Consider the following 26042-nt stretch of genomic DNA (forward strand, 5'->3'; position numbering starts at 1 on the left):
GGTAAGCGTACTTGGTTTTCAGACTGGTATTCAAAGATCAGTAATATGGAAGGGGTGAAGGCATGCTTCTTAAATTTTTTTTCATGTAATTTTATGAGTATAAACGTTTGCCTATATGTAGGTATGTGCGTCACATGCATGCCTGTTGGGAGTCTCTGGACCTGGCATGAGAAGCCCCAGATGCTGAGAATCATTTGGGTGCTGAGAATTAAACTTGGATTCTCTGTAAAAGCAATGAGTGCCTTTAACTGCTTGGCTGTCTCTCTAGTCCCTAAGTCACATTTCTTGAATTAGAACTCAAAAAAAGTGGCCAAGCTAGCTAGCGGGAAAGATCTGTAAGCAGCTGTTGTAATAATTTTTATTAATGTACTTCATTTACACAACAAAATAAAAAAATAGCTTTATCTTCTACTTTATCAGGTCCCAGGTGTGTGACAAATTTGCTCTAAACATAAATACCAGAAAATTCTAAAATTGTATTTAAATGACCTACCTAGGACACAATTTTTTATCTAGAACAATGAAATTTTTTACCTGTATTGACGAGAGCACTGCTGTTGTAGAGTGTACCAAGGTGAGGTCCAGAAAGAGAGAGAAAGGTATGAAGTTTGCTGAGGTAATATTTAAACCTTGGCCTTGTGAGCACTGAACGGATTATTAAATTGCCCAATGAATGTCCAATAAAGCTGTAACAAAGAAACAGAAAAATCTATTTATCATACAATATTTGTTTTAAAGAGAAACAAATCAACAAAAAACCCACAAAAAAAAACCTTTCAAATGTGATACACCAGAGATTACTTTAAAATACTAGGAATTTGAGATTTTGTTTTTAAATTATAGTTTAATACTTAAAATACTATAACTTATAAAGAAAAAATATAAGCATATGGATCTCAGTTATGATTTAAATATCTTTTAGAAATAACATTCAATAATACCCATGATTACTAACTGTGTAGAAATAAATATATTTAAAAATGTTTGTAGGGGCTGGATAGCTCACAGACGGTGTGCGCAGTTAAGACAGAGTGCCCAGGTTCAGATCCCAGCAACTTCACTGCAGCTCACAACTGTCTAACTCCACTTCTTGGGGGTCTGATGCCCTCTTCCAGCCTCCATGATTATACATGCACAAGACTTATACATTCATGAAGACAAAACATTTGTATACATGATGTAAACCTTTAAAGAACAGTCATCTAATGACTAGGTCATAATTTTGTCTCTTGAAGTACATACCCAAACTATTTACTTGTTAAACTTCAAATATAACAATGAAGCTGTACATATAAAAAAAAAGATAACTTTTTAGAAATTATCTATTAGTGGCTATTACGCTGCTGACAGTTTAAAAGTAAGGGAACGGGGTGATGGTGTTGTTGCTGAAGTTCTTGCCTAGGAAGCACTAGGGCTGAAATTCAATTATCAAAATTCATGTTAATAAAACAAAAAGAGCTGGGTGTTTAATTCCGGAAACCACATGATGGCTAATTGTCTTGTAGCCAGCACGTGTATATGGGTGCTGTGGCATACACATGCAAACACACAATAAATAAATACATATTATATTAAGAAAAAAGATGGGTATGTGTGTGCTCGCTTGTAATCCTAGTGCTGGAGAGGTAGGGAAGGGGGGGCTTCTGGGGTGTGTTTGCCAGCTAACTAGTCTGGTGTACTTGGTGAGGTCAAGGCTCAGGAGAGAGCCTGTCTCAAAAACAGCAATTGAGGGCTGACACCTGCAGCTATTCTTTGGTCTCCATGTGTATGTGAATATACATGCACATGAATGTGCATCCACATGAATTTAAGAAAACATAATTTAAGATGTTGACTGATGGGCTGGAGAGATGGCTCAGCGGTTAAGAGCACTGACTGTTCTTCCAGATGACCTGGGTTCAATTCCCAGCATCCACATGGCAGCTCACAACTATCTCTAACTCCAGGATCTGACACCCTCACACAGACATACATATAGGCAAAACAGCAATGCACATACAATAAAAATAAAGTATAAGAAAAGTTAACTGACACGTAGGTTACAATGTGGTAGTTCAAAACATGTATATAATGTATCATCATCAAATCAGGTAGTCAGCATTTGTATCTCCTCAAACGTTTTTCATCCCATTCTGTTGGAAACTTCTGGCTCTTTTGGTTCTTATATATGAAATTAGACTGGTTTCAACGCACAGGGATAATGTCTGCTACCAGTAACCTATTTTCAGTCTCTTACGTTTATTCTGAACATATTATACTATAAAGTAACACAACACAATTGTTCCTGAATGGTGGATGTCTGTGTATGTGTTTGTGTGCATGCACATACAGGTACATATGTGTTTATACATGTGTAAAGGCCAGAGATTGACATCAACTATCTTATTGTTCTCCATTTTATTTCTTCAGACAGGGTCTCTCAATGAACCTGGCTAGACAGACTGGCCAGCAAGCTCCAGGCCCCTCACTAGACTGACAGATATGCAGCATTGTGCCTGGCTTCCACATGGTGCTGGGGATCTGAACTTGGATCTCAATCTTGCAGAGCAAGACCTTTATCAATTCAGCCAGTCTCTCTAATTTATCCCACCACCCTTTCTTGGAACGATAACTTCTCCTATTTCATCACACTAAAATGACTTATTTTGTGTGGGTGTGTATTAGGCGTGAAGTCAGAGAATGACATGTGAATGCAGCGTCTCTCTTTCCGCCGGCCACTCAGCTGCTGGTGTTGTTCCCAGCTGAGCCATCGCTCCAGCCCCAGTTCCTAAACTGCAGATTAGGGTAACAGTGTTATAGACTATTTTGTTGTATAAATCATAGAAATATAAAAAGACTGTGTAATAATATAAGTTACCTTATTTTTGAGACTGTTAAACTATATATCTGAATATACTGTATAATTTCATCCAAAAGGCGATCAGTCATGCAGTCAAAATCAGCAAATGTATCATTCTAAATAAGAGAAAACATATTATACACTAAAATATGTACCATAACATGAAAAACTGAATACAATTATCTTTTAATTAGGTGTTATCAATATAGTTAAGTTCATTTTTAGGCCAGTTTCATATTCTTTAATTAAAATGAACAAAAAGTTTCTACGGAAAGGAGTCTCAGCATCTGTAATAGCACTCGACTCATTTATGTCTCAGGCTAGCACTATTAAACACGAAGCCTCATATAATGGCTTAGTTAATATAATTTTGTACAAAAATGTGACCTCTAAAACATTTCATACACAACAGAACTCCTAAGTCAGGATGTGTATCATCGGTATGGCTTCTGGATATGAACGGATGGTAAATTTCACACAAGTCAGAAGAGTTTGTGTGACCACAGGCATTTTGCAGCAAGCAAACTGCAGGACGGGGCACAAGGATACTGCCCTACTGTACCTGGTTTCTCTCAGACATGAGAAAATCGACTCTTCCCCCAGGCAGTCCAAGTTCGATGTATGTTTTTACTAGTCGGAGATCGGCACTGTTTCCTAGAAAATGAAAAGTGATGTTTAAAGGATGAGGTGAAGTAAAAGGTGGCATGTAGGCTTGTCACGCATTTTTACAGTTTTTGGAAACAGTTTCCAGCCAATGTCCTTTACAGTTTATCTCTTGAGAAGTTTCGGTTCGCGTATCTAACAGCACACAGCTGACAGACTACCTGGACACGGCACAGCAAATGACTCCCTGGCTCTTGATCACTGCCCCAGGCGACCATGTAACAGATCTTGACTGCAGTTTGCATCGGATTTAGTCTGCTGACTTTCCTTTGATGACTAGGATAGTTTATAACCATTACCTAAAAATACATCCAAAGTATACTTAAAGACAGTGATAAAGCATGCAGGTATAAAATATGGAGCACCTTAAACAACCTCGTTGTTTGCTCTGACCCCTTTGCTTTACTAGCAATAGATACACACTGTTATCAGGTTTCAATTTTACTTAACCCTTCTAATATTTATTGTTTAGCTACTTAATAATTTATGTATTGGAATATTGTACTTTTTATTCCTAATTTTCAAATGACTACTTCTACTTTTCACTATTAAGTGTAAGTTCTATGTGGCTTAGAAATATATTCAATTAATCACAATTATGGGTTAGAGAGTAGATCTCCTTAATAATAATTCTTAATGTTTCATGCACAGCTCATACGCACTGGGAATGGCTAATTGAGTCTCATCAATTATTCTTATTAACTTACTTATGTAGTACACTTTACAGAAATTTCTTTTATTTATTTTTGTACTCTGGATTTTAAATTTTTGACATAATAATATATTGATGCTAGTAGCTAGAGATTTATTTAATATACCAAATAGTTTTCTTAGAGGAGTGTTGGTATGGTGTTACCAGATTTGGTACCACAGCCGGGCAACCAAAGAATGTGCTGAATTCCATCTTTTTTCTATTATTCCAAACCAATTTCTGTAACATAAGGAAGACCTGTGTTTTGAAATTTCAAGTGAAGGAAATCTGCCAGAAAATTCTACTGTCAAAAAGTCTTGTTTTGAAGACAATCATTTGACATCGCATTATTTAAGGAAAGAGTTAAAAGGTTGGTATTGAGGCATTTTTATTTTTTTTAAATGTATTTTATTAATTTATTCATATTACATCTCAGTTGTTATCCCATCCCTATATCCTCTCATTCCTCCCTCCTTCCCATTTTCCCCTTATTCCCCTCCCCTATGACTCTGACTGAGGGGGACCTCCTCCCCCTAAATATGATCATAGGGTATCAAGTCTCTTCTTGGTAGCCTGCTGTCAGTTCCTACTCTCCACTCAACTGTGGAGAATGTCCTGTCCATTGGCTAGGTCTGGGTAGGGGTTTGAAGTTTACTGTACGTATTGTCCTTGGCTGGTGTCATAGTTTGAGCAGGACCCATGGGCCCAGATCTGCCCATCATAATGTTCTTCTTATAGGTTTCTCGGACCCTCTGGATCCTTCTATTTCCCCATTCTTTCATGCTTCTCTCACCTAGAGTCCAAATAGGATGTTCTCCCCTTGGTCTCACTCTCCTGGTAAGTGAAGACTTTTATTTCTTGAAGGGTCTTTTAAAAAAGGTCTTTACTTAATAGTTTTAAATCCCATAAAATAGTTTGTTGTAGAATTACAACATGTAGTGTGTCATGTTAATTGGTTGGCTCTTTCTACCAGCTTCTCAACCCAGAAAGGAAAATCTCCTGAGTTAACCATGGCAGTTGTTATGAAGCTACACATTTTAGTGATGCCGAAAATCAGTAAGAGTACCGATTTTCTTTTCAAGTCTGTAAGGTTTAAGAAGCAAGGTAACAGATGATAGGAAACTATTAAAGAACAGTCCTGAGGTTACAGTTAATAAAATCAGCGAGAATACAGAAAAAAAAAAAAAAAAAAAAAAATTAAGGCATTTACATGAGTGTCAGCTCCATGGCAGATTTACTTAAAAACAATGAAAAAAAAAAAACCCTAATATTATAAAGTTAAGTACATTTCTGTTTCAAAATATAGTATTAAATTAATTTTAGCAATTCACTATTTTTCAAGTTCAAAGATTACAGAAAAATAAATATTCTATTAGGAAAAGCTATTGAGTTGCCATGAGTGTGTCAACAGATGCCACATACCATCTAGACCATGGACACAGACAATGAGATGCACGCCATCCTCAGACCCATCTTCTTCTTCCATGCTGAAGTAAGGTGCTGAGGACGCCAGCAGAGGAACATCACTGTACATGAATCCAGGCAGTTTAAGTTGTTTCAATTCTTCTTTTGCCTGAAGGAAGCTGAAGTGAAATATTATAAAAGATATTCTTTACTAAAGATTTGTCACTCCTCATTTTTAGAAACAGAAAGACAACGTAATGAATGTAGAGAAGTGCAAGAAAAGAAGATGGCAATATTTGTAAAAGTATAAAACCACACGGGGTCATCTAAATGATTCTCTCACACTTCTCTGGTAGTTTTCTTACATAGTGTAATTAGATACAATGAATACTTTAACCTTGGAGTAACTTTAAAACAGTCTTTCAAACTTGAAACTGACAAAGAAAGTATTAGAAGCAGTTTATACTTTCTATAAAACTTAATATTGCATGCATAAAATACTTTAAAAAGTACTGGAGAAATGACAACTGGTATTTACCATGTAATCAAATCCTCTCCTTTGTTCTCTTACAACTTAAAAAATAACAAGCAGCTACCATATAAAGCAGGGCAATCATGGCACCCAAACAGGAGGGGCTACTTGAACTTTGCTCTGAACACACCAATAAGGAGCAGCACCAAGAGAGACGCACAGCTATAACTGACAGAATACAGTCCTTGGCATGATACTAAATATAACTGGAAGACTGTAAACATCAAAACTGCTATTTAATGTGACAACCATTTGGCTGAGAAAAGGGGAAATAAAGGAGCTGATCAATACTTGTCTGTGTAGTACACACAGGCTTTGCTTTCTGATGCCTCAGAAAAACTGGGAATCTAAAAGGTGTGCTATCAGTTTGTTTTGTTTCTGAGACAGGGTCTCTCTATGTGACTGGCATTGTCCCGTGGGGGTGGGGTGGAAGAAGTTAGCCTTGAACTCAAAAACATCTGTCTGACTCCTGAGTGCTGGGATTAATGGTATATGCCACCATGTGATGCTTGCATGTAAGTTTTCAAATCAATGACTATTAACACCTTCTAGCTTTAGGTTTTATATATCTTAATGACAAAGATAAACCAGAGTGCTGTACACATGCCCACACTTTTCACTTCACAGATCATGATTTGGTCTAGGCTGAAGTGGAATTTTTAGGAACCAGTGCACACAGATCAATCTGCTCTGGAAACACCTGACTTAAGCAAGGTGACTGGGGGCTGCTGGATTTAAGAACTTTCTGCACATGTGTAATTTTCATCTATTTAATATTAATAGTACCCTTATTTCCCACATGTGCTCATAAAGCCTAGCTCTTTTCTGAAATTATAGGGGAGAAATAATGTAGTTACACAAACAGGGTTTTAACCTTAGCTATTGCACAGTTCTACCATAAAACTGCTGGGGAAAAAAAAAAGTCTAACCTATACACAGGACCATTTGGAAACAAATCACCAAAGTATATTGTGACCATTTCACCATTTTTAACAATCAAGGGAGCATGGTCTATTAGAGGAAACAACAAAAAGATTCCACCTTTGGCACTATATTTGAGGTTTCAGATACACACTTAGACAAATACTGAGTTCCATTACTTACGCATGTATTTGAGGTTTTGGTGAATTTTCATACCAGGTCGTCGAAGAAGTGAAGTTGTAAGAAATGCTGCTTGGCTGCTTTGTAATGGCATCAAATTTACTTCTAGAAGAATATTTAACACCACAAGGAGAATCGCGGGGAGCAGATGGGAAGGACAAACAACCAGACGTACAGACAGCAGGAACAGCTACACCAGCCCTCAGGTATTCACTGTTAACTTTTTCAGATGGTTCATGTCTTTGTTCTCCTAGCACATGTCCACTTATACAGTGAGCACCTACTGTCCCATCTGTAGCTGGAAAATCTGTTTCTTCATAATACCCATTTTGAACCATTTGTTGATCCTCTTCCTCCTCTTCCTCCTCCTCCTTTCCCAGTTCCTGTTGTAGATCACTAACTCCTTTTTCACAGGCTTCCCTCTGAGAGCTAACTGAGCTGTGGTGAGCACTGCCACACGCGTCAGGAACATCCATATTGCTCTGAGATCCAAAATAATTCTCCACAAGCCCTTGCGTTACCACATCAGTCCTGCTAGACAGAGAGTCACCTGTACTCAGAGGGTCACTTTCAATAACAGGGGCTTCGGAATACACCTGCTTGTTATTGAATGGCTCACTAATTTTTCTTTCCATAGTTCTATCTTCGTTAAGCTCTGTATCAGTAGAAACGGACCCTGAAACAACACAAGGAGTACCTAAGCAAGTCAGTTTTGAACTTAGTGTTGTCACTATTTCTGCAGAGCTGTTATTAGATGTAGCATGACTCTGGGAGCCTTTCAAGACAGTGTCCAAATTAGGCTTGGAGCCCCAACTATTAATGTCACTGGGATTATCTTCACCTGAGAAAACAAGTTGTAAAGGCTCTTTACTGCTTGCATTTAAGGAGTGCACTACTAAACTATTATTGTCCAAATGCCCTGAAAACACAACACATTGCTGTTGCAAAATAATACTTGACTTTTTAGTGTCATCACACCTTGGCAGATCCACGGTTCCTAGATGTAATGCCGTTTTACTACCACTCAGGTGACATTCAGGCACAGCATATTTCTTACAGTTATCATCAGGTGACAGTTCATCATCAGAAGGTAGGGAGTTTATTGACGTCAAAGATGACTGGATTTCACTTAAAGCACTTGTGCTCTCAGTGCAATGACTTCCTAGTGAAAACTTTACACTGTGATCCGGCTTCATCAAAAGCTGAGGAAACAATCTTTCACTGTTGCATGGCCCTGGCCCTGGGAGAGTTTCAAAGGCTAGTTCTGGATTTGGATGTGTTGCCACAGAACTTGGCTCACTTTCAACACCCGAATCTGAAAATCTAGAGGAGGCATATGTGGCATTAGTATCTGGTAACTTAATTGTGTCGCCACTTACTACAACATGATATTCTTTTGTAGAAGGAGCAGGTAGATTACTTCTTAAGTTAGTTAATGACTCTTCAGTAGGATGACATTTTGCTTCTCGTACAGCGTCCTTTTCAACTGTTATTTCTATAGACTTGGATTTATCATTAGAGTCTAAAGCCTCAAAACTGGGTAGTAAATTATCCACAAATAGTTCATCTTCTTGAAGCTCTGTCCAAGGTCCTGTTTTAACAGTTACTTTCTCTCCACTGGACTTTACTTCAAGTGTGCTAACTCCCGAAGATGGGCTTGTCTCATTGTCACGGCACTCATCTGATGAACTTCTAGCCGCCACACCGTGCTCCACATGTGGGATATCACTATCGTCTTGGGAGATAGCAAGTTTACCTGAAATGGACAAATTTGCACAAAGATTTAGGCTGCCAGAGTTCAAGAGATCGAACTGGTCTGGTTGCATATTTTCAGTATCTGGAGACTTGTGTTCACTTCTGTCTGTAACAGCTGGCAAACAGCTAGCTTCCTTTTGACTTGTCTGTCTGATGGAGGTTTGTGGGTCAAAATTATGTCCACAAATTGTGGGATCCAGACTTTCCTTCTGACTATGTGAAGGATTGCCTTCAAAGCATTTAGTGAGATCACTTGATGCTGTATTTTTCAAACATCTGTAGCTTACTAAAATGACAGAATCTTTAGAGCTCTGTTTTATTAACTTTTTTGTGTTTTCTGGTTTCATTGTTTTCATGAGCTTAGTGACCTTAACCTTGGATTTATTTGATTCTTCATTCTTCCCTTTTACAGATTTTGTTAGCTGCTTTTCACTTTCTGTATAGCAAATACTGGCGGCAACAGCAGGTCTGACCTTCAACTCTGGGCTAGAAAGTCCTGTTACAGAGCTTTCTTCAGTCTCATGTTTATCCATTCTACTGGCCTCTGTTATCTGAAGACTCTGAATTCCCATCCAGGGTGCATCTAAGTCTTTTATCCAAAGAAAAAAAGATTCAAGTTTACAAGTGTGAGAACTCAAAGGATCAAGACTACTTTTTCTAACTGTAACTTTTTACTTTCCTCAAAAGTAAATGAAACTAGAGGAAAATGTTACAGTAGGGTTTTATGTATATTTGGAAGAATATGCTAAAATTGACATACATAGCTTATGTATTTTAGTTAGATTATACTTACCTTTAATAACTGAATCTAAATACCTATCTTCAAAGATTATAGGCAATGAATTGAGATCTCCATCTAATTCACTACATTCAATAGGTAGGGGTGGAAGAGAACTGCAGAAGGAAGTATTTTTGATAGCGGTGCACATCTGTAGATGACTCTGAGCACTGAAAAATATTCTTAAGTCAGATTGTAGTGAAAAAAATAATGAACCACACCTCCACTTTAAATCTATCCTATTCTCTCCCCCACCAGCTCTACACCTTTCTGCAAGATGCAATGTCCTTGGGAAAAGCTTCTTGGTCAGAGATTAAAACTGGCAAAATGAAAATTAGGGTTTACTAATAATAAATTATTGACATAATCTATTGTATAATTTCTTATATTATTTGAAGGTGACTGTCAATGCATACTCTTGAAATGCCAAATTTGCTGTAACTAGAACATAGAAGTAGTATCAAAAGTTAAAAGCTTACTAATTAGTAAAGTATGGCTGCTTTACTAATACATTCTAGTAAGTACACTGAACAGCTATTTAAAATAGGATATATTTTCTAATACAAAACAGTGATAAAAATGTTTCTCTAGGGGAATAGATAGATGACTCAGTAGTGCATTTAGAGGAAAAGGCCCAATTTGATTCCCAGCATCCACATGGTGGCTCACAACACCTGTAACTGTTTCCAGGAGATCTGACTCCTTTCTCTGATCTCCAATAGTACCAGGTACACATGATGAACATACACATGTTCAGACAAAACATCCAGACACGAAAAAGAAATCTGAACATTTTTTAGAAAATTTTTTTCTAACAAATTTTAAAATTCAAGTGTAATATATATATATATAAAACTTCATTTACTTATCACCCAGTCTGAACAATTAATACCCGCCCTTGTTTTATCATTTAATATTGACTACCTTCTATGCTCAGTTATTGTTTATATGTATTTTATGGTGATACACTGAAAAATATCCTGTATGATTTGACAAATGAATACACAACACATATTTCCACCTACTTAATTTCCTTACATTTACTTAATTTTTCAGCCATACCAACCCAAAGAAGACTACTGTTTAGACTTTCTTCGATTTAGTTTTGCTTGTTCAAAACTTCATATATATAAAGCCATGCAGTATTTACTCCTTTCTGTCTGCCTCATTTTTCTCAATGAAAGGACTTCAAAGAACTCTTTAAAGACAAAGAAAAGGAGACCTAACCACATTCAGTATGAATGTGGAAAGGCATTTATTTATTTTATTTTATTTTTTAGTTTTTTTGAGACAGGGTTTCTCTGTGTAGCCCTGGCTGTCCTGGAACTTCCATGTAGACCAGGCTGGCCTCCAACACAGAGATCCACCTGCTTCTGCCCCCCCAGTTGCTGGGATTAAAATCATGTAGCACCATCACCCAGCTATTTTAAATATTTTAACTCTGTATCTTTTGTCAGAGAAGGCAGTGTCATATCCCATTCATACTACAAAAATATGATTCGAAAAAGATGAATGTGAGCTATCCTGACCCAAGAAAGCAAAAGCAGAAGAAGATGGCACAGGGAAGAACAGAGCTCCGCAGCAGTATGAAAGATGTGACAAAGCCCACACCAGGGACACAGCATATCCACTGTGCTTTTCTTTGAATACAAAGGGATTTCAAAAGATAATTCCTAAGATCAAACCTAATATGGTTATAGTTCTAAATTTCTAATTCCTTCATTTTCTTCTGCTTTAAAAATTATAAAGTCTGTCATTAATGAAGTCTAAAGCAGACATCTCATGTAAAATGAAATAGAGGATCTGCATTTTGCAGTTGTGCTACTTACTGAAGTTCTTGGTATGCAATGGCAGCTTCTCTTGGATGCTCAAAGCAAAAGAATGCCTCCGAAAATCTGCGAACCTAAATAATTTCAAAAAGAAGCATGGATAACACGGAGTTTCATTACTCAGTCTGGCACAGAACACCAAGCAGAGATGTTGACTTCATTTGGCATTCAAAACCCATCCCTGTGGGAATTAAAAGTCTTTCCTTCAGTGTTGCTAAGTCACTCTATTTCTATACTGTGTGGAATAAAGAAACAATAGAACTGAGTGAAAAACTAAAGTTTACATTTTGGACCTCATTTCTCCTCCTTAAAGGTAGAGATGGCTCTTGTCCTATTTGTTTTGTCTACAGGTTGCAGAATAGTGCCCAACACATACGCTATATGTCAGACATTAAAGCACATGACCATCAGCTGCCTGATTTATTTGCATTTGATTCTGGGCATTTGACCTCTGAGGGCCAAGTGATGCACTTTCAAATTGCATTTAATACTTCTGCATATGGCCTTGTGAAGAACAAAGAACACATGCAACAGCAGTTTCCTTTTTTTTTTTTTTTTTTTTTTTTGGTTTTTCGAGACAGGGTTTCTCTGTGTAGCCTTGGCTGTCCTGAACTCACTTTGTAGACCAGGCTGGCCTCGAACTCACAGCGATCCACCTGCCTCTGCCTCCCGAGTGCTGGGATTAAAGGCATGCGCCACCACGCCCGGCTGCAACAGCAGTTTCAATGTAAATAGTTTATATAACATACTTTTGTAACTGCTGTTCTAGCAGCCACTGCTGAAGTATGCACTAATCAAACCCCTTCCTAGTAATGCAGTGTTCTTTAGAACAGGGACTATGTTTTAGTTTACTTTTTAAGACAGGGTCTCACTGTTTAGCTGTTTGGCCTAGAACTTGCTATTTAGATCAGGCTAGCCTTCAACTTATCGAGATCTACTTGCCTCTGCCAACTGCTAGGATTAAAGTTATGTGCCATGATGTCTGGGTGAGCTATATTTTGATGACTTTTGTGTCCTCTAATGTATTTTGCAATTATAAAAGAATGTACCTGGTAAATACATATTGAATTTGCTACTTCTTCTACTGCGTTTTTATTTTGACATTTATTTTTTTAATTATGAAAAGAAAGGCCTTTTCTTTTGTACTGGAGCACTGGTAAGCCAATTAAAAGAGGAAAAAGATATCTTATTTGGGTACACAGAGGGAAGAGAAGTATGTTATATGTTTAAGTCATATGTTAAGGACTCTGTGTGCATGTGTGCACATACACATACGTGTATTTGGTGACTATAAAGTATAAATGCATTTGTATTATATCAAGTGTACAAAGGAAGGTTTACTATAACATTCCATACAATATTTTAATGATATCCAACCTTTTCCTTAACCCTGCCTCCTCCTTTGCCTGTATCCCAGAAGACTCTTTTTTCACTTCATGCAACCTTCCTTTTCTTTAGCTTCTACTGAATTTCTAGAGGTAGTGAGCTGCTTCCCTTCTCTCCTTAACTGCCCTAATTCCTACACTAAGTAGCACTTCTTGCCAGTATCCTATCTAGGAGGCTCGGAACTAAGACTTAATTTAAGCCTTAAAAGTGCTATGGAGGAGGCATTTTTATTTAGTAAGTGAGGAAGCTACGGCAAAAGGAGCCACGGGAACAGTATATAATAAACCTTGGATCTCAAGTACCTATTTGGGAAATTCCAAACCTGGTGCTCTAAAGTTATCTTTTTGTCTTTCTATATCAAGGCTTTGTTATCAGAAATATTTCCTTGCTTCTATGTACTCTTAAGAGGATCCTAAATTCCCTAACACCTTTTAGCACATCGAGATGATATGCAATGAACGAGGTGCATGTATCACTGTAACTAATGTATGACTGCCACCTGATGGCAACACATAGTATTAAAATTTGCTAGGTTTACAAATTTAAATTTAGGGGTACAAAAATATTTATTATTGCCTTGTTATAGCTGCTACCCTATGAGCATATAGAGGGGGAGAAGGTCCCCCTCAGTCACAGTCATAGGGGAGGGGGGTAAGGGGAAAATGGGAGGGAGGGAGGAATGGGAGGATACAAGGGAGGGGATAACAATTGAGATGTAATATGAATAAATTAATAAAATATATTTTTTAAAAAGAGGCTAACAAGACAAAACAAATAAGAGTGAGTCTGGCTATATACTCTGATTTAAACATCATTTACTTGGCAATATCTATTCAAACTTAAATAGAAAAAAGCTGAACTTTTGCTGTAAAGAACTAAATGTTCCTTTTCTGGGCTCATTCTAATATATAGTTCAAATCATAAGTACATGACATTTGGTAAAATTTAAATATGGGCCATGTTGAATCTGAATGTGAAATGTCCCCTGCAGCTTATGTGTTCACATGGTCAGCAGATAGTGACACTGTTGGAAGATGATGGACCCTTTAGGAACTGAAGCCTTGCTGGAAGAAATAAGTCACTGGTCATGAGCCTCAAGGGTTTACAGTCTGGCCCCTCTTGCTGTTCTCTCCTCTCTGCCTCCAGACTGCTAATGCAATGTGGCCGGCAGGCATCATGCTCTTAATGCCATGCTTTCCCAGGCATGGCAGATTGTAACCTCCTCTCTGCAATCTTAAGCCAAAATAAACCTTCTCTGTCGTATGTGGCTTCTACCAGGATATTTCATTATACACCAACAGAAATTAACTAAGATAGTCTATATATTAAACATCATTATTACACTAGCATAAAACTTCTAAAGTTGGCTATTATGAATAATAAGTATACATACTTAAGTATGATGTAATTAGATAAATGGTCCCCTTCAGGGAAACTGTTCTTGGTTTGCAATAGTTATAGACTTAGGAGGAAGCTAAATATCTGTCAACAGAACAAATAATTTGTGTATATACTCAAACGGTACAATTCATAAGAGAAAATCAAGAACTGGTAGCTATTTTTTAAAAAGTAGCATATTGGCTGGTGGTGCGTGCCTTTAATCCCAGCACTCAAGAGGCACAAGCAGGAGGATCACTGTGAGTTCAAGGCTAGCCTGGTGTACAGAGGGAGTTTTAGGACTGCCAGGGCCACAGAGAGAAATCCTATATCGAAACCCCCTCCCCTGGAAAAAAAAGTAGCATATAAGAGGATTTACATACAGTACATGATCTAATTTGCACAGAATTCAGTAACAAGTATACACTAGATAATAAAACTATCTGAATATCAAATATATATATATTTTTTCCACCCTGCAAAATTCCTACATACATATTCCTATAAAAGGCTAGGGAAGGAAACTGAATGAAAAAATTTCAGAGATGCCTACTGAGTTTCTGACTTTCAATTCCTGCTTTTGAACTCAAGGAGCTATCTCATATCACATATATTTGTGTTTTATTTACTTTTAGATGACTTTCTTACAAGCGAAGGTTGTGCCTGAAACGTAATGTTTGCTGAACTATCTTCTACCAGCTTTAGCACGATGACGTCTCTCTCCCGAGTTATACACATTAAGTAAGAATATCCTTAGTCCTAAGAATTCCTACAGACACATACTCCTCACCAAACGTACTGCAGTTTGTAACTTACCCTCAAGGTGTGGTGTTCCTGTGCCAGCAGTACCCTGAGTTCTTCATGCAGCGTTATAACTTCCAGAAACTGTCCCCACAGAGCCATGAGAAGTGAGCAAAGCTGTGCAAGGTTCATGTTAATCAGTTCTGCCAGTTCATCAGGGTTTTCTACTTTCTAAAATGACAAGGACAAACAGCTTCACTGCTTCCTGAGAATTCGTGCGTCATGCCTCACAGCCACACTACTGAGAACATCAGCATGAAGGGAAGCAAGGACCCGTGTTATCTTAATATCATATACATAAAAGTAAAACAATAAAATCCTAAAAAGAAAACACAAGGATTTTCACCATGGAAATGGAGGCTGATCAGCTGGAATGGATGGTGAGTGGAGTGTGGAGGAGAACTAGCAGGAGCCGACTCTGCTGTGGCTAACTCTGCTAACTCGCTCAGCAGGAGAGCTACCTCCACTGACTAAAGAAGAGAAAGTTGTCACAGCACAATAAAAACCTCATATGCCAGATTACAAAGAGCTGGAATTTTAAAAGAGGTCTAGCAACATGTTTTTTTGTTTTGTTTTGTTTTGTTTTGCTTTGTTTTTGTTTTTAGTGACAGAGTTTCTCTGTGTAATAGCTCTGGCTGTCCTGGAACTCACTCTGTAGACCAGGCTGGCCTCAAACTCATATCCATCTGCCTACCTCTGCCTCACAAGTGCCGGGATTAAAGGTATGTGCCACCAACACCAGGCTCAGCGACAAGTCTTATTAGTGCTTGATGTTGAGAGAGGATGGTGGGTTTGGCGAGTTGGGGATAAGGAAGATGGAGGCTTTCCTTGAGTGAAATGGAGGAAATATAAAAAGGGCAGATATCACATGAATAAAAGTAAGCCAAAAGAAAAGAATGGGAATTAAGATATTTAAATACTAGAAGACTCAAACCAAAACAACTCCCTCAATTTCTGAATGAAAGAGTTGATTTTTTTCATATTTACAGCACATTTCTTGTAAATATTTTTAAATGAATATTACCCTTTGAATAACTACTTAAGAACAATTGCTATGTACTTTTTAAAATAACCTAAACCCTGTGTTTTATAGAGAAGTGGTTTGGACCCCGTGGGGACTGGAGTTACAGATGGATATAAACTGCTATGTGAGTGCTGGGAACAGACCTTCCAGTCCTCTGGAAGAACAGCCAGAGTTCTTAGCTGCTCATCATCTCTTCAGCTCTACACTGATGACTTTTTAAAGAAAATGATCATTTGAATTATATGGAAGCCCTGTGATCACATAGAAAATGACATCTTTGTATATTTTGCATATTTATTAGAGACCTTTCTAAAAAAAAAAATCTAGTTTTCACTGAAATGTACCCATAGACATACACTCCAAACCAACATATACTTTCATTTGATTTGTGGTTCTCATTTCTCCCATTAACATAGGAAGAGTGACTGTAGAGTGAACTTAATATAGACAAGGCACTTAGTTTCTGACCAGAAAAGAAAAATGTATACAACTTAGTTGTAAGAATGTACTAGAAAAGCAGCGTGAGGTACAAATTGATCTGTTGTAATGAAAAGGGTCATTTTAAAGGACTGCCAGTACACATAGGGCAGGGTGGGAGGAGGGGCAAATGACAACAAAGAGTATCGAGAAGTGTATAAAATTGCCAAATTAAACCTATTTCTTTGAGTACTAACCAAAAAAGGCAACAGGTGAAAAAAATATTCTGTTACAAAACTATACAAGTATTTTTTTAAAACCTGTCTAGATATCCTTTAGATAAAATCACATAAGAAAGCCTATATATTAGATCAGTTCTTTTTAAAAATTTTATTTTTAATTTATTCACTTTATATCTCAATTGCAGCCCCTTCCCTCGTCTCCTCCCAGTCCCACAAGCCCTCCCTCATCCTTCTGGTCAGTTCTTTATGCACTATAAAATAAATTTCTTCAAAGGAAAAGTTAGCTTTTTGTTGAGGCTAGATGCTTTTGACCATCTAATCTGTGGTTCTGCCATGATTACCCAATTTATCTTTGCATTAAAAAAAAGTAACTGAATTTTCTTAGACAAAATATTCAGAATAGAAAATAGAAATCACTACCCTATGAACATATACAAGGGGAGGAGGTCCCCCTCAGTTACAGTCAGAGGGGAGGGGAGTAGGAGGAAAGCAGGAGGGAGGGAGGAATGGGAGGATACAAGGGAGAGGATAACAATTGAGATGTAATATGGATAAATTAATAAAATATTTTAAAAAATAGAAATCACTCAAAGACAGAATTAAAATAAAAGTTTAAGTACCTTAACTTCATCACACAGTTCAGTAAGACGAGCTTCTACATCCATTTCCTCTGAAAAGGGTAAAGACTAATTAGAGGACAGATTCCAGTGTTAGCCCTGAAAACTATCTCTGATACTGTATGAAGGACAAAACTTCTGCAATAAAAATTAATTCCTGACTTAATAAAATACTAGATAGTGTTAAAAGTAAGGTAGGTTTGGTCATATAATTAGGACTTATTAGGTCTGCTCTAAGCATCTATTAAGAAATTTGTAATTAAAATGGCAATATCAGGAGAGAAACACAGAAACTAACGACATATGGATTAGTTACTTTTAAAGGGAGAGAATTATATTAAGGTCTCATATGTAAACTTTCAATACTTTTAAATTGTAACAGGAAAACATCACTAAAATGGTACTCTTCAAAAATCATCCTAACACACAAGCAAAGATCCATCCTATGACATTGCTGCAACTGCCTCATTAGCTCACTGATTTCACAAATAATTTCAATTAGAAACATCAGTGGTTTCTAATGTTAAGTTTAAAACTCAGCAGCAAACCCTGCATAAATTTCATATTCCGCATCTACTTTCACATTGCTTATCATTAAAATTAGATTTAGGCTATAACATCTCATTTCAGAAAATAAACCTTAAAAAAATGTGATACCCTTTCTAATGTGCATACCTAAGAGTCCAGAGACCTATTATAGCTAGTGAGCTACTTCAATGAAAACCCTCTTTGTAAGCTGGCGGTCAATGCTGCATGTCTTCCTGATTTTGCGTGCCACATTATTCTTTCAAACAGTCTCTCCCTGAATCAGAGCTCAGTTTTAACGAGCTAATGGCAAGCCCTAGGATTCTTCAGTCTCTGCGCCCTGCTGCTGGGGTTGCAGGTACAGGCTGCTGCAGCTGATCTTACTCCTTCCCCTGGAACCCTAACTCAGGTCCTCACACTTGAGCAGCAGTGCTTTAACCACTGACTGGGTCAGCACCTCAGCCCCACACATCTCCACACCAAGTAAAAGCAAATTTCAACTAAGTGTAACAACAATGGTTTCAAAATCACTTCAAATTTATCACACTTTAAATATCAATTTATTATATTCTTCTTTTCAAATGCTATATTACAATATAGCAACTAATAGAAATGTAAACTTAAAGCCATTATTTTATTCAAATTATCTTGAGAACATCTGTTCCTCCTACAAGTTAAAGTCTAGAATATATCCTTCCATATTTTTAAATATACATATGCATATCAGAACTTGGGCTACAAGGTGAAGAGGTCTATGCAGGTTACAGATATTTTTTAGATTTGTCCATCTATTCACTGAAATGTTATTTGCAACTGACTTTTGTATGTGTTAGGGTTTTTGTTTTGCTTCTTTTTTGTTTCTTTGTTTGTCTGTTTTGAGACAGGACTTCTCTGTGTAGCCCTGGTTGTCTTGGAACCTGCTTTGTAGACTAGGCTGGCCTCAAACTCAGAAATCAGCCTGCCTTTGCCTTCTGAGTGCTGAAATTAAAAGTGTGTGCCACCACCACTCCATTTATGCTTTAGTTTTAAATCATTTTCCCCAACAAATCAAAATCCATCTACCCTCCCTTTGAAGGCAAGCCTTAATTATATCAAGGAGCATTTTATAAAACTAGAATGTTCAGAAGTAGCAGGCTTGCAGTACACTAATTAAACTGGAAGTATATTTTAATCACTATAAAGAATACTAAAGTATGCCACAAATGGCAATTGTTTCATGCTATAAATTCTCTAATTTATATATATGAGAATATAACACTATCAATAAAATTTTAACCTTGCTTTTTTCCATCATGAAAAACAATTTTTTTTTTTCTGAGACAGGGCTTCTCTGCATAGCCTTGGCTGTCCTGGACTAACTTTGTAGACCAGGCTGGCCTCGAACTCACAGCAATCTGCCTGCCTCTACCTCCCGAGTGCTGGGATTAAAGGCGTGTGCCACCACCGCCCGGCGAAAAACAAATTATTTTAAAAGCATTTTTAGTGAAAATTAAGCAACTTAAATCTTTCTCAGTCAGTATTCATTTGAAAATACTTTTATTTGATTTTGTTCATTCATCTGACAAACCAAAAATACAATTTTATCTTATTTAAAAATTACAACAGCTACTCATAATTTAAAAAAACCACAACCATTATTTACATACAAAGTGAGAACTTCCAATAAATTTACAGAAAGTTAGTAAACTAGCATAAAAGTCTAAAATATAATATGAAGGCTGGGTATGGTGGGTCACACTTTTTTTTTTAAATTTTGAGACAGGGTTTGTGTGTAGCCTTGGCTATCCCGGACTCACTTTGTAGACAGACCAGGCTGGCCTTGAATTCACAGAGATCTACCTGTCTCTGCCTCTCTGAGTGCTGCGATTACAGGCATGCACCATTACGCCTGGCAGGTAGTTACACTCGAGGTTGAACTCCAGACCACCAGACTTAAGGTCTGATACTTTTACCCACTAAGCCACCTGAGGCTTCTGGTTCACACTTAATTTCAGCACTTGGGAAGTAGAGACAGTCAGATTTCTGTGATCCCATCAAGAATTTCATATAAATACCATGGAAAGGTACAAACAAAAGAGATAATTGGATCTCTTAATATAAACAACATTTAGACAGTAGATATTTAATATCATTTTTAAAAGTCCAGGATGATGAAAAACATATGCAAATTGGCTAAAACCATGAAAATAATCCTGAGGGTTTCTTTATCCCTCCGATGCGCAAAACCAGCTTCACTTTTTAAACCACATTTTTAAGGATTAGGCCCATCCAAAGATGAAATTACTTTAAGGACATTAATGGCAATTATTATTCAATCAGCACATTTTGGTGATACAGGTGGTTTTGAAAAAATGTTGTTAATATGTGAAAAGCCAAAAAGATCTTTACACTATCACTAAAGAAAAACTTCAACATTACCAATCAATTAAATTAACTCAAATTAATCTGCAAACCAAACTGACTATATATATTAGCTCTTAAATAAAAGTGCAGGGAATATACTATGTTGTCTACAAAGTTTAATAAAAAGGGATTATTTACTTAACCTATTTGTAAACATACCTAGATGTGTGTCGCTCTGGGTTCTTGGTTGTGTTCTTCTGAGGAGGCGCTCATAGAGGACCTGCATGCTGGCCTTGGCTAGTCATAAGGGTTGCACACAGCACTAGTTACTACACTCCTTTTACAACAAAACTTACTTGAATTTTTCAACTTGTTAATAATACTTAGTATTGAGAGGGCAATTGGTTAATTAGCTTATTAGAATTACAAATGATGTACATTCAAGTTTAAATTATTTTCTTTTTAGTATTGAAATTATGCTGATCAGTATTTCTTATTCCATTATTACTGATGTTGTAGTTTCATAGATTCAGAATTTGGGTGCTGGCAAGAGTCTCAGACATTGGCTGGCTCAACCCCTCCCTTGTCCAAGTGCACATGTTAGGCTCAGACAGAGTAGTAATTTGCCAAAACCTAGACTTCAAAAGTCCTGACTCTCGTTTTATGAGCTTCTTTATAGTGGAGCTCTTGGAATAACCACTATTTATCCTCAAAACACAATGTACATCATTTATCTAGGAGACAAAAAGAGAGCAAAAGAGCAGAAAGAAATCCAAAGTATTATTTTTAAAGAGGGAAGAGTCTACATTAGTTTCTCAATGCATGGTGCTAAGAATTTTAACTTTATGATTATTTGAAACATTAAAAAATATTAAATGATAAAAATATATTCTCTAATCAGGAGCTACTTTATATCCCCTTATTAATGCTAGTGATCATAATGATGTTTAATAAATAGTATATTAGCATCCACAATTTAATTTTACTAGAACAAAAATATTGTTGATAAGTTCAGACTGTAAAATAAACATTTTTATTTTAAGAAGTTCACAGTATTTTTAGATATTCTCTAGAGGTTGTACTCAAGAGTAAACTAATCTACAATAAAGAGGAAGAAAATATAAATAGTAAAGTTTAAGGACACATGGAATTACGAATAAATGTTTACTGAAGATGAGTCTTAACTGAAAGAAAAATCCCTAGGAAACTATTATAAGCTGTATTGACTGGCTACACTTTTCAAGTTATACAATATAAGCTGTATTATGCTATTTTACCAATTAATTCATTCAATAAATATATTCTCAGTAAGTATAAGTAATATGCTAATAATCTTATTCTCTAATATTTTTACTTCTAAACCTGAAGTGTAGGCTTACTTTAAAAGTTTGTTTTCTAATATTTTGAAGTAAGTAATTTGGAGGTTTGCTCCCACTCATGTATTAACTAACTCTCAAATTTAAATAAAGGCTTTTTAATGTAAAATTTTATAAAATATCACTATAAGCCCAAAGCTATATAAGAGAAGAAAAAAATTGAGAATATTATAGCTAAATAAATTACTAAGCTGAAGTTAGACTAAGAAAATAAAACTAGTGCTAGCACTGTCTAAGATATATGACAAAAAAAAAATGTTTTTGTTCGGTTACCAGTTAGACACTTTGCCAACATTCTCTTATTTTTTTGAGAAATACTTTTTCCTCACTTAAAATGTGGCTCTTGTGTATTTTCCTTTGTAAATACTGTACGTTACGTTTACTTGAGTATTGTATGATGATGGACATCTTCACTCTGATCCGCACAGGCCCTGTCATCTACCAAAGTCAAAAGACACTGAGACTTGCTCTGTGGCTCTCTCCTGTACACCCCAGCAAAAAGCTGGCTTGTTACACTGCTGCTGGAAGGAGAGAGGGGAAACAGAGTCGGGGAAAGACCTGTCCTTTCATCTGCACCTAGCACTGTGCCTGACACAGCAGCTCCTTCAAAGTGCAATTAAGTTACCCTAAGTGTCACTGCTGGTGCAGGGTTAAAGCCCTGCCTTTTGAGGACTGTTACCCTTAGCTTCTGACCTGTCAGGCGTCACGCTGATTTCTTTCACTCTCCTTATCTGGAGAACATAAACCAGCTGGTATTTACAGCCACAAAATAAAAGGCATACCTTCAAATGTACGCTCCTAGGCACACACGCCGAAACATTTTTAAAAAGCCTCTCTGATTTCTAATAGAGCATTTCAAATAGATTCTATTAATTATTTGCGTGAAAATGCCATCATCATACAAAATTTAGTTTTCAGCTTTATGCTAGTACCAGGACACAACCAAGGGCCTCATGCATGCCAGGCAAGCACTGAGTTCTGAGTTACACACCTAGCCTACCTTGACATTTTTGGTCACTGCTTTTCACAAATCCTCCCTTCTGGCACACAGTGCCCTTCACCAATACCATGATCTCAGAATTTTGTGATCTAGTCATTAATCATAACCAAATTTATAATTTCCTCTCAAAAATATGTTGCGTATCAAGTTATCATATTTAGGTTAGGGCATAACTTTGCTTTTATCAGAGATACAAGATGAGCTACGTGAGTATAAAAGGTGGTTTCATCCAACAGAACTCTCTCTCTGTCTCTCTCTCTGTCTGTCTGTCTGTCTCTCTCTCTCTCTCTCTCTCTCTGTCTCTCTCTCTCTCTCTCTCTCTGAGACAGGGTCTCTCTGTGTAGCCTTGGCTGTCCTGGACTCACTTTGTAGACCAGGCTGGCCTCGAACTCACAGCATTGCCTGCCTCTGCCTCCCAAATGCTGGGATTAAAGGCGTGCACCACCACGCCTGACTCAGAACTGATTGCCATCTGAGGCAGCAGCTTCGTATACAATTTTCCTACAAGAAACAGGCAATCTAAATACTTGAAATAGCAAGAACAAAAGGACATTTCAGAGAACAATGACCAGAAGCTTCCCTTTCCATACTACCATTTTTGTTTTGAGGAAGAATATGTGGTCAGTATACCTTCCAACCCAACTAAACAAACAAAAAAGCATATTTTCCTCTTGTGTTTGTTATCCCTTGAGGTTATAGAAATAAATCAACAGTTCACTTAGTGACAGCTGTGTGTTGCCTAGTGAAAGAAGAGTGAACTGAACTGACTTTAAGAATGCCATTCACCAAATCCATTGCACTACAGCCAGCTATCAAGTGGCACCCAGACTAGCAAGTTCTTATAACCAAACTGAAGTGAGGTTACAAAGCCTTATAATTTCTTGAAATGTTTTTGAAATTTTCTCTTCTCCTGCTTTTTAAATATTTTTTTCATTTTTTGTCTGTATGTATGTATTCACACATGTATGCAGTACCTGAGTAGGCCATAAAAATTTGATGGATCTCTAGGGACTTGAGTTTTAGACAGTTGTAAACCATAAGGTGGATGGTAGGAATTGAACCTGGATCCTTAGAAAGAATAGCCAGTGCTCTTAATCACTGAGCCATCTCTCCAGCCCCTCTTGCAATGTTTTATAACCTCAAACACACAATTAAAACAGGACAAAACAAACAAAACCTTTACCTAGTCTCAAATCCAAAAAATATTTAAGGCAACAGGCACCATTTTAGAGAATGTACTGGTATGGTTAACAGGTACAAAGAAATATACCAAGAACAGTGGCTAAGGAAAATTTCAAAAATTCCTAACTTACTGAAATAATGATAAAAACAACTCAATCTGTCAAGAAAATCAAATGAGCTTTTTATGAGCTAATATTTGAAAAATGAAGTTCGTAAACTGGCCATGAAGCTGGGTGGTGGTGGCACACACTTTTAATCCGAGCACTTGGCAGAGGCAGGTGGTTCTCTGTGAGTCTGACGGCACCCTGGACTGCAGAGTGAAGACCAGAACAACCAGAGCTACACAGAGAAACCCTGCCTTAAAACAAAACAAGAAACATAAATAGAAGATAAACTGACCATAAAACATCGAAGAAAAATTGAAGATTGATTTAAGTAATTTTTGAAATGTTAAAATGTTATTATTTCTTAAAGTAATTTGAAAGAAAAAGAACCCTGTGATAACTTACAGCCAAATATATACAAAACTGGTCTAACCATCTATGTCTGCCTAGGCTATTAAAGTGTGGATTTTACTTACCTTCCTCAGACTCTGTAGATAATTATATTTGCTTTCTAGTACACTTTTAAATTAAACTTTAAGAGGAATGGAATACTGACATATGACTTGTTATTTTAAAAATCAATTTAAAGACTCACTTCAATCTTAGCACAAAGAAGTTATTTCTCCACATTCCTAGAAAACATTTTAAATTTCAAAGCGTGCTCATCAAGGGCAGAAAAAGTCAGACTCGAGAGAGAGAGTGAAGCACATGTACAGGGAAGCTGCAGCAAGGCTGGTGACCAGCCAGAGCGTGAGGAGAAGGACTAGGAGGGGTCTGGCCGCTTGTAACATACCCATTTCTAGTTTCTGACAAGAGGGAATCTCTTCTGTTACCGTAATGAAGTAGCTGTGCAATCCCTTGAAGGCTAGCAGCAGAGTGGCACAGAGCGTATAATGAAAACGATAGGCATGGTGCAGGAAGGACTCTGCAATGAGGAAGCTACAACCCTGCGGAGGAACAGATTGGGAATACAAAATGAAGAAAAAATCAAAATGCATTACAATTGAAACTTTGAAAAACTAAGAAAAAAACCAACAACCAATCCATTGCCATTTAGTTATAAAACACGTATGAGATTCATCTGTGACTAGTTAGCCCAACTGATAAGGCTTCAGACTACGAAACAAGAAATTCATCCATATCTTGCTGCTCATGGAATGATTGAAATATATAAAACGTGACCATAGCAATTTCAGTCATCTGGGTTTCTATAAACATACTGGTGAAGTTATGACTTTGTTAAGATGAGGTTCTTATTACAGCTGTTTTGGAAACACTGCTTTCAGTCTTTAGCGGTATCTCTCCTTTCCTAGTAATCATGCTACCCCACGAGTACTTTCAAGTCCGCCATTCTCCTTAAAAGGCTTCGTTTGCTTCCCAATCAGTTTTGCTAGAGGAACAATGGCTGACAACAGGTTTGCAAAGGTCACTGTCCCTCAAAGATCTCTATTCACTAAATCTGGTAACATTTTGAAGTAAGAAGCTAATTTTCATAATTGACTAACCAGTTGGTTATAATCTTATTTAACTAGATCTTTAAGTTATTGAACTCAATTCATCAAAGAAATTACATTAACTAACATAAAATATTTAAAAGATGTTTTTTAAAATAAGGGAAAAACAAAATATGAAAAAACACGTTACACACATATTCAATGCTTACATCTGGTGATAACTGTTTTGTGTAGTTAATACCAAAGACTACACTTTCCAGAGTAGGAATCGCTGAATCTTTGCTTTGTGCTGGCGCATTTCTATTTAACCAAGTGGTCTTCACAGGGCGAGGAAAGCTGGGGAACAGGTAGTACATCATTACTGTCTTAACAGGCTACTTTCATGTAGGATATTTAAAAAAGAAAATATTACAAAATGAAAAGCAAAGTTTGTCCAACATTTTAAGTTATATAGTATTCTTAAATTGTCTTTTAATAATTTGAACTTATATAAAAAAAAGTACAATGAACACTAAAGAATCTAAAGCTAGATACTTGAAATTGCTTCACTCTTTTTGAGAAACCAGGGATCGAGCAAAGGACCTTACACATGCCAGACAAGG

The 26042-nt window shown here is 36.9% G+C and overlaps 1 protein-coding gene across 8 annotated transcripts in view; it reads right to left on the reverse strand.

The window, feature by feature from the left end:
• Fam135a (family with sequence similarity 135 member A) overlaps positions 1-26042 on the reverse strand; it is a 77216-nt gene that overhangs the window by 11299 nt on the left and 39875 nt on the right. For 3 of the 8 annotated variants that reach the window (XM_051152966.1, XM_051152965.1, XM_051152964.1), the window contains 12 exons: positions 25650-25776; positions 24780-24933; positions 20544-20621; positions 17460-17509; positions 15172-15327; positions 11593-11666; positions 9779-9933; positions 7234-9574; positions 5616-5776; positions 3402-3493; positions 2858-2955; positions 535-686 (listed from right to left, as the gene is read on the reverse strand). In XM_051152966.1, coding sequence (XP_051008923.1) covers positions 535-686; positions 2858-2955; positions 3402-3493; positions 5616-5776; positions 7234-9574; positions 9779-9933; positions 11593-11666; positions 15172-15327; positions 17460-17509; positions 20544-20621; positions 24780-24933; positions 25650-25776 — 3638 coding nt within the window. Of the gene's footprint in view, positions 1-534; positions 687-2857; positions 2956-3401; positions 3494-5615; positions 5777-7233; positions 9575-9778; positions 9934-11592; positions 11667-15171; positions 15328-17459; positions 17510-20543; positions 20622-24779; positions 24934-25649; positions 25777-26042 lie in introns of those variants that run through there. The other 5 variants (XM_051152968.1, XM_051152969.1, XM_051152967.1 and 2 more) reach the window with 5 other exon arrangements.

The sequence above is a fragment of the Acomys russatus genome, chromosome 11 (assembly GCF_903995435.1).
Source record: "Acomys russatus chromosome 11, mAcoRus1.1, whole genome shotgun sequence".
NCBI classification, from domain to species: Eukaryota; Metazoa; Chordata; class Mammalia; order Rodentia; family Muridae; genus Acomys; species Acomys russatus.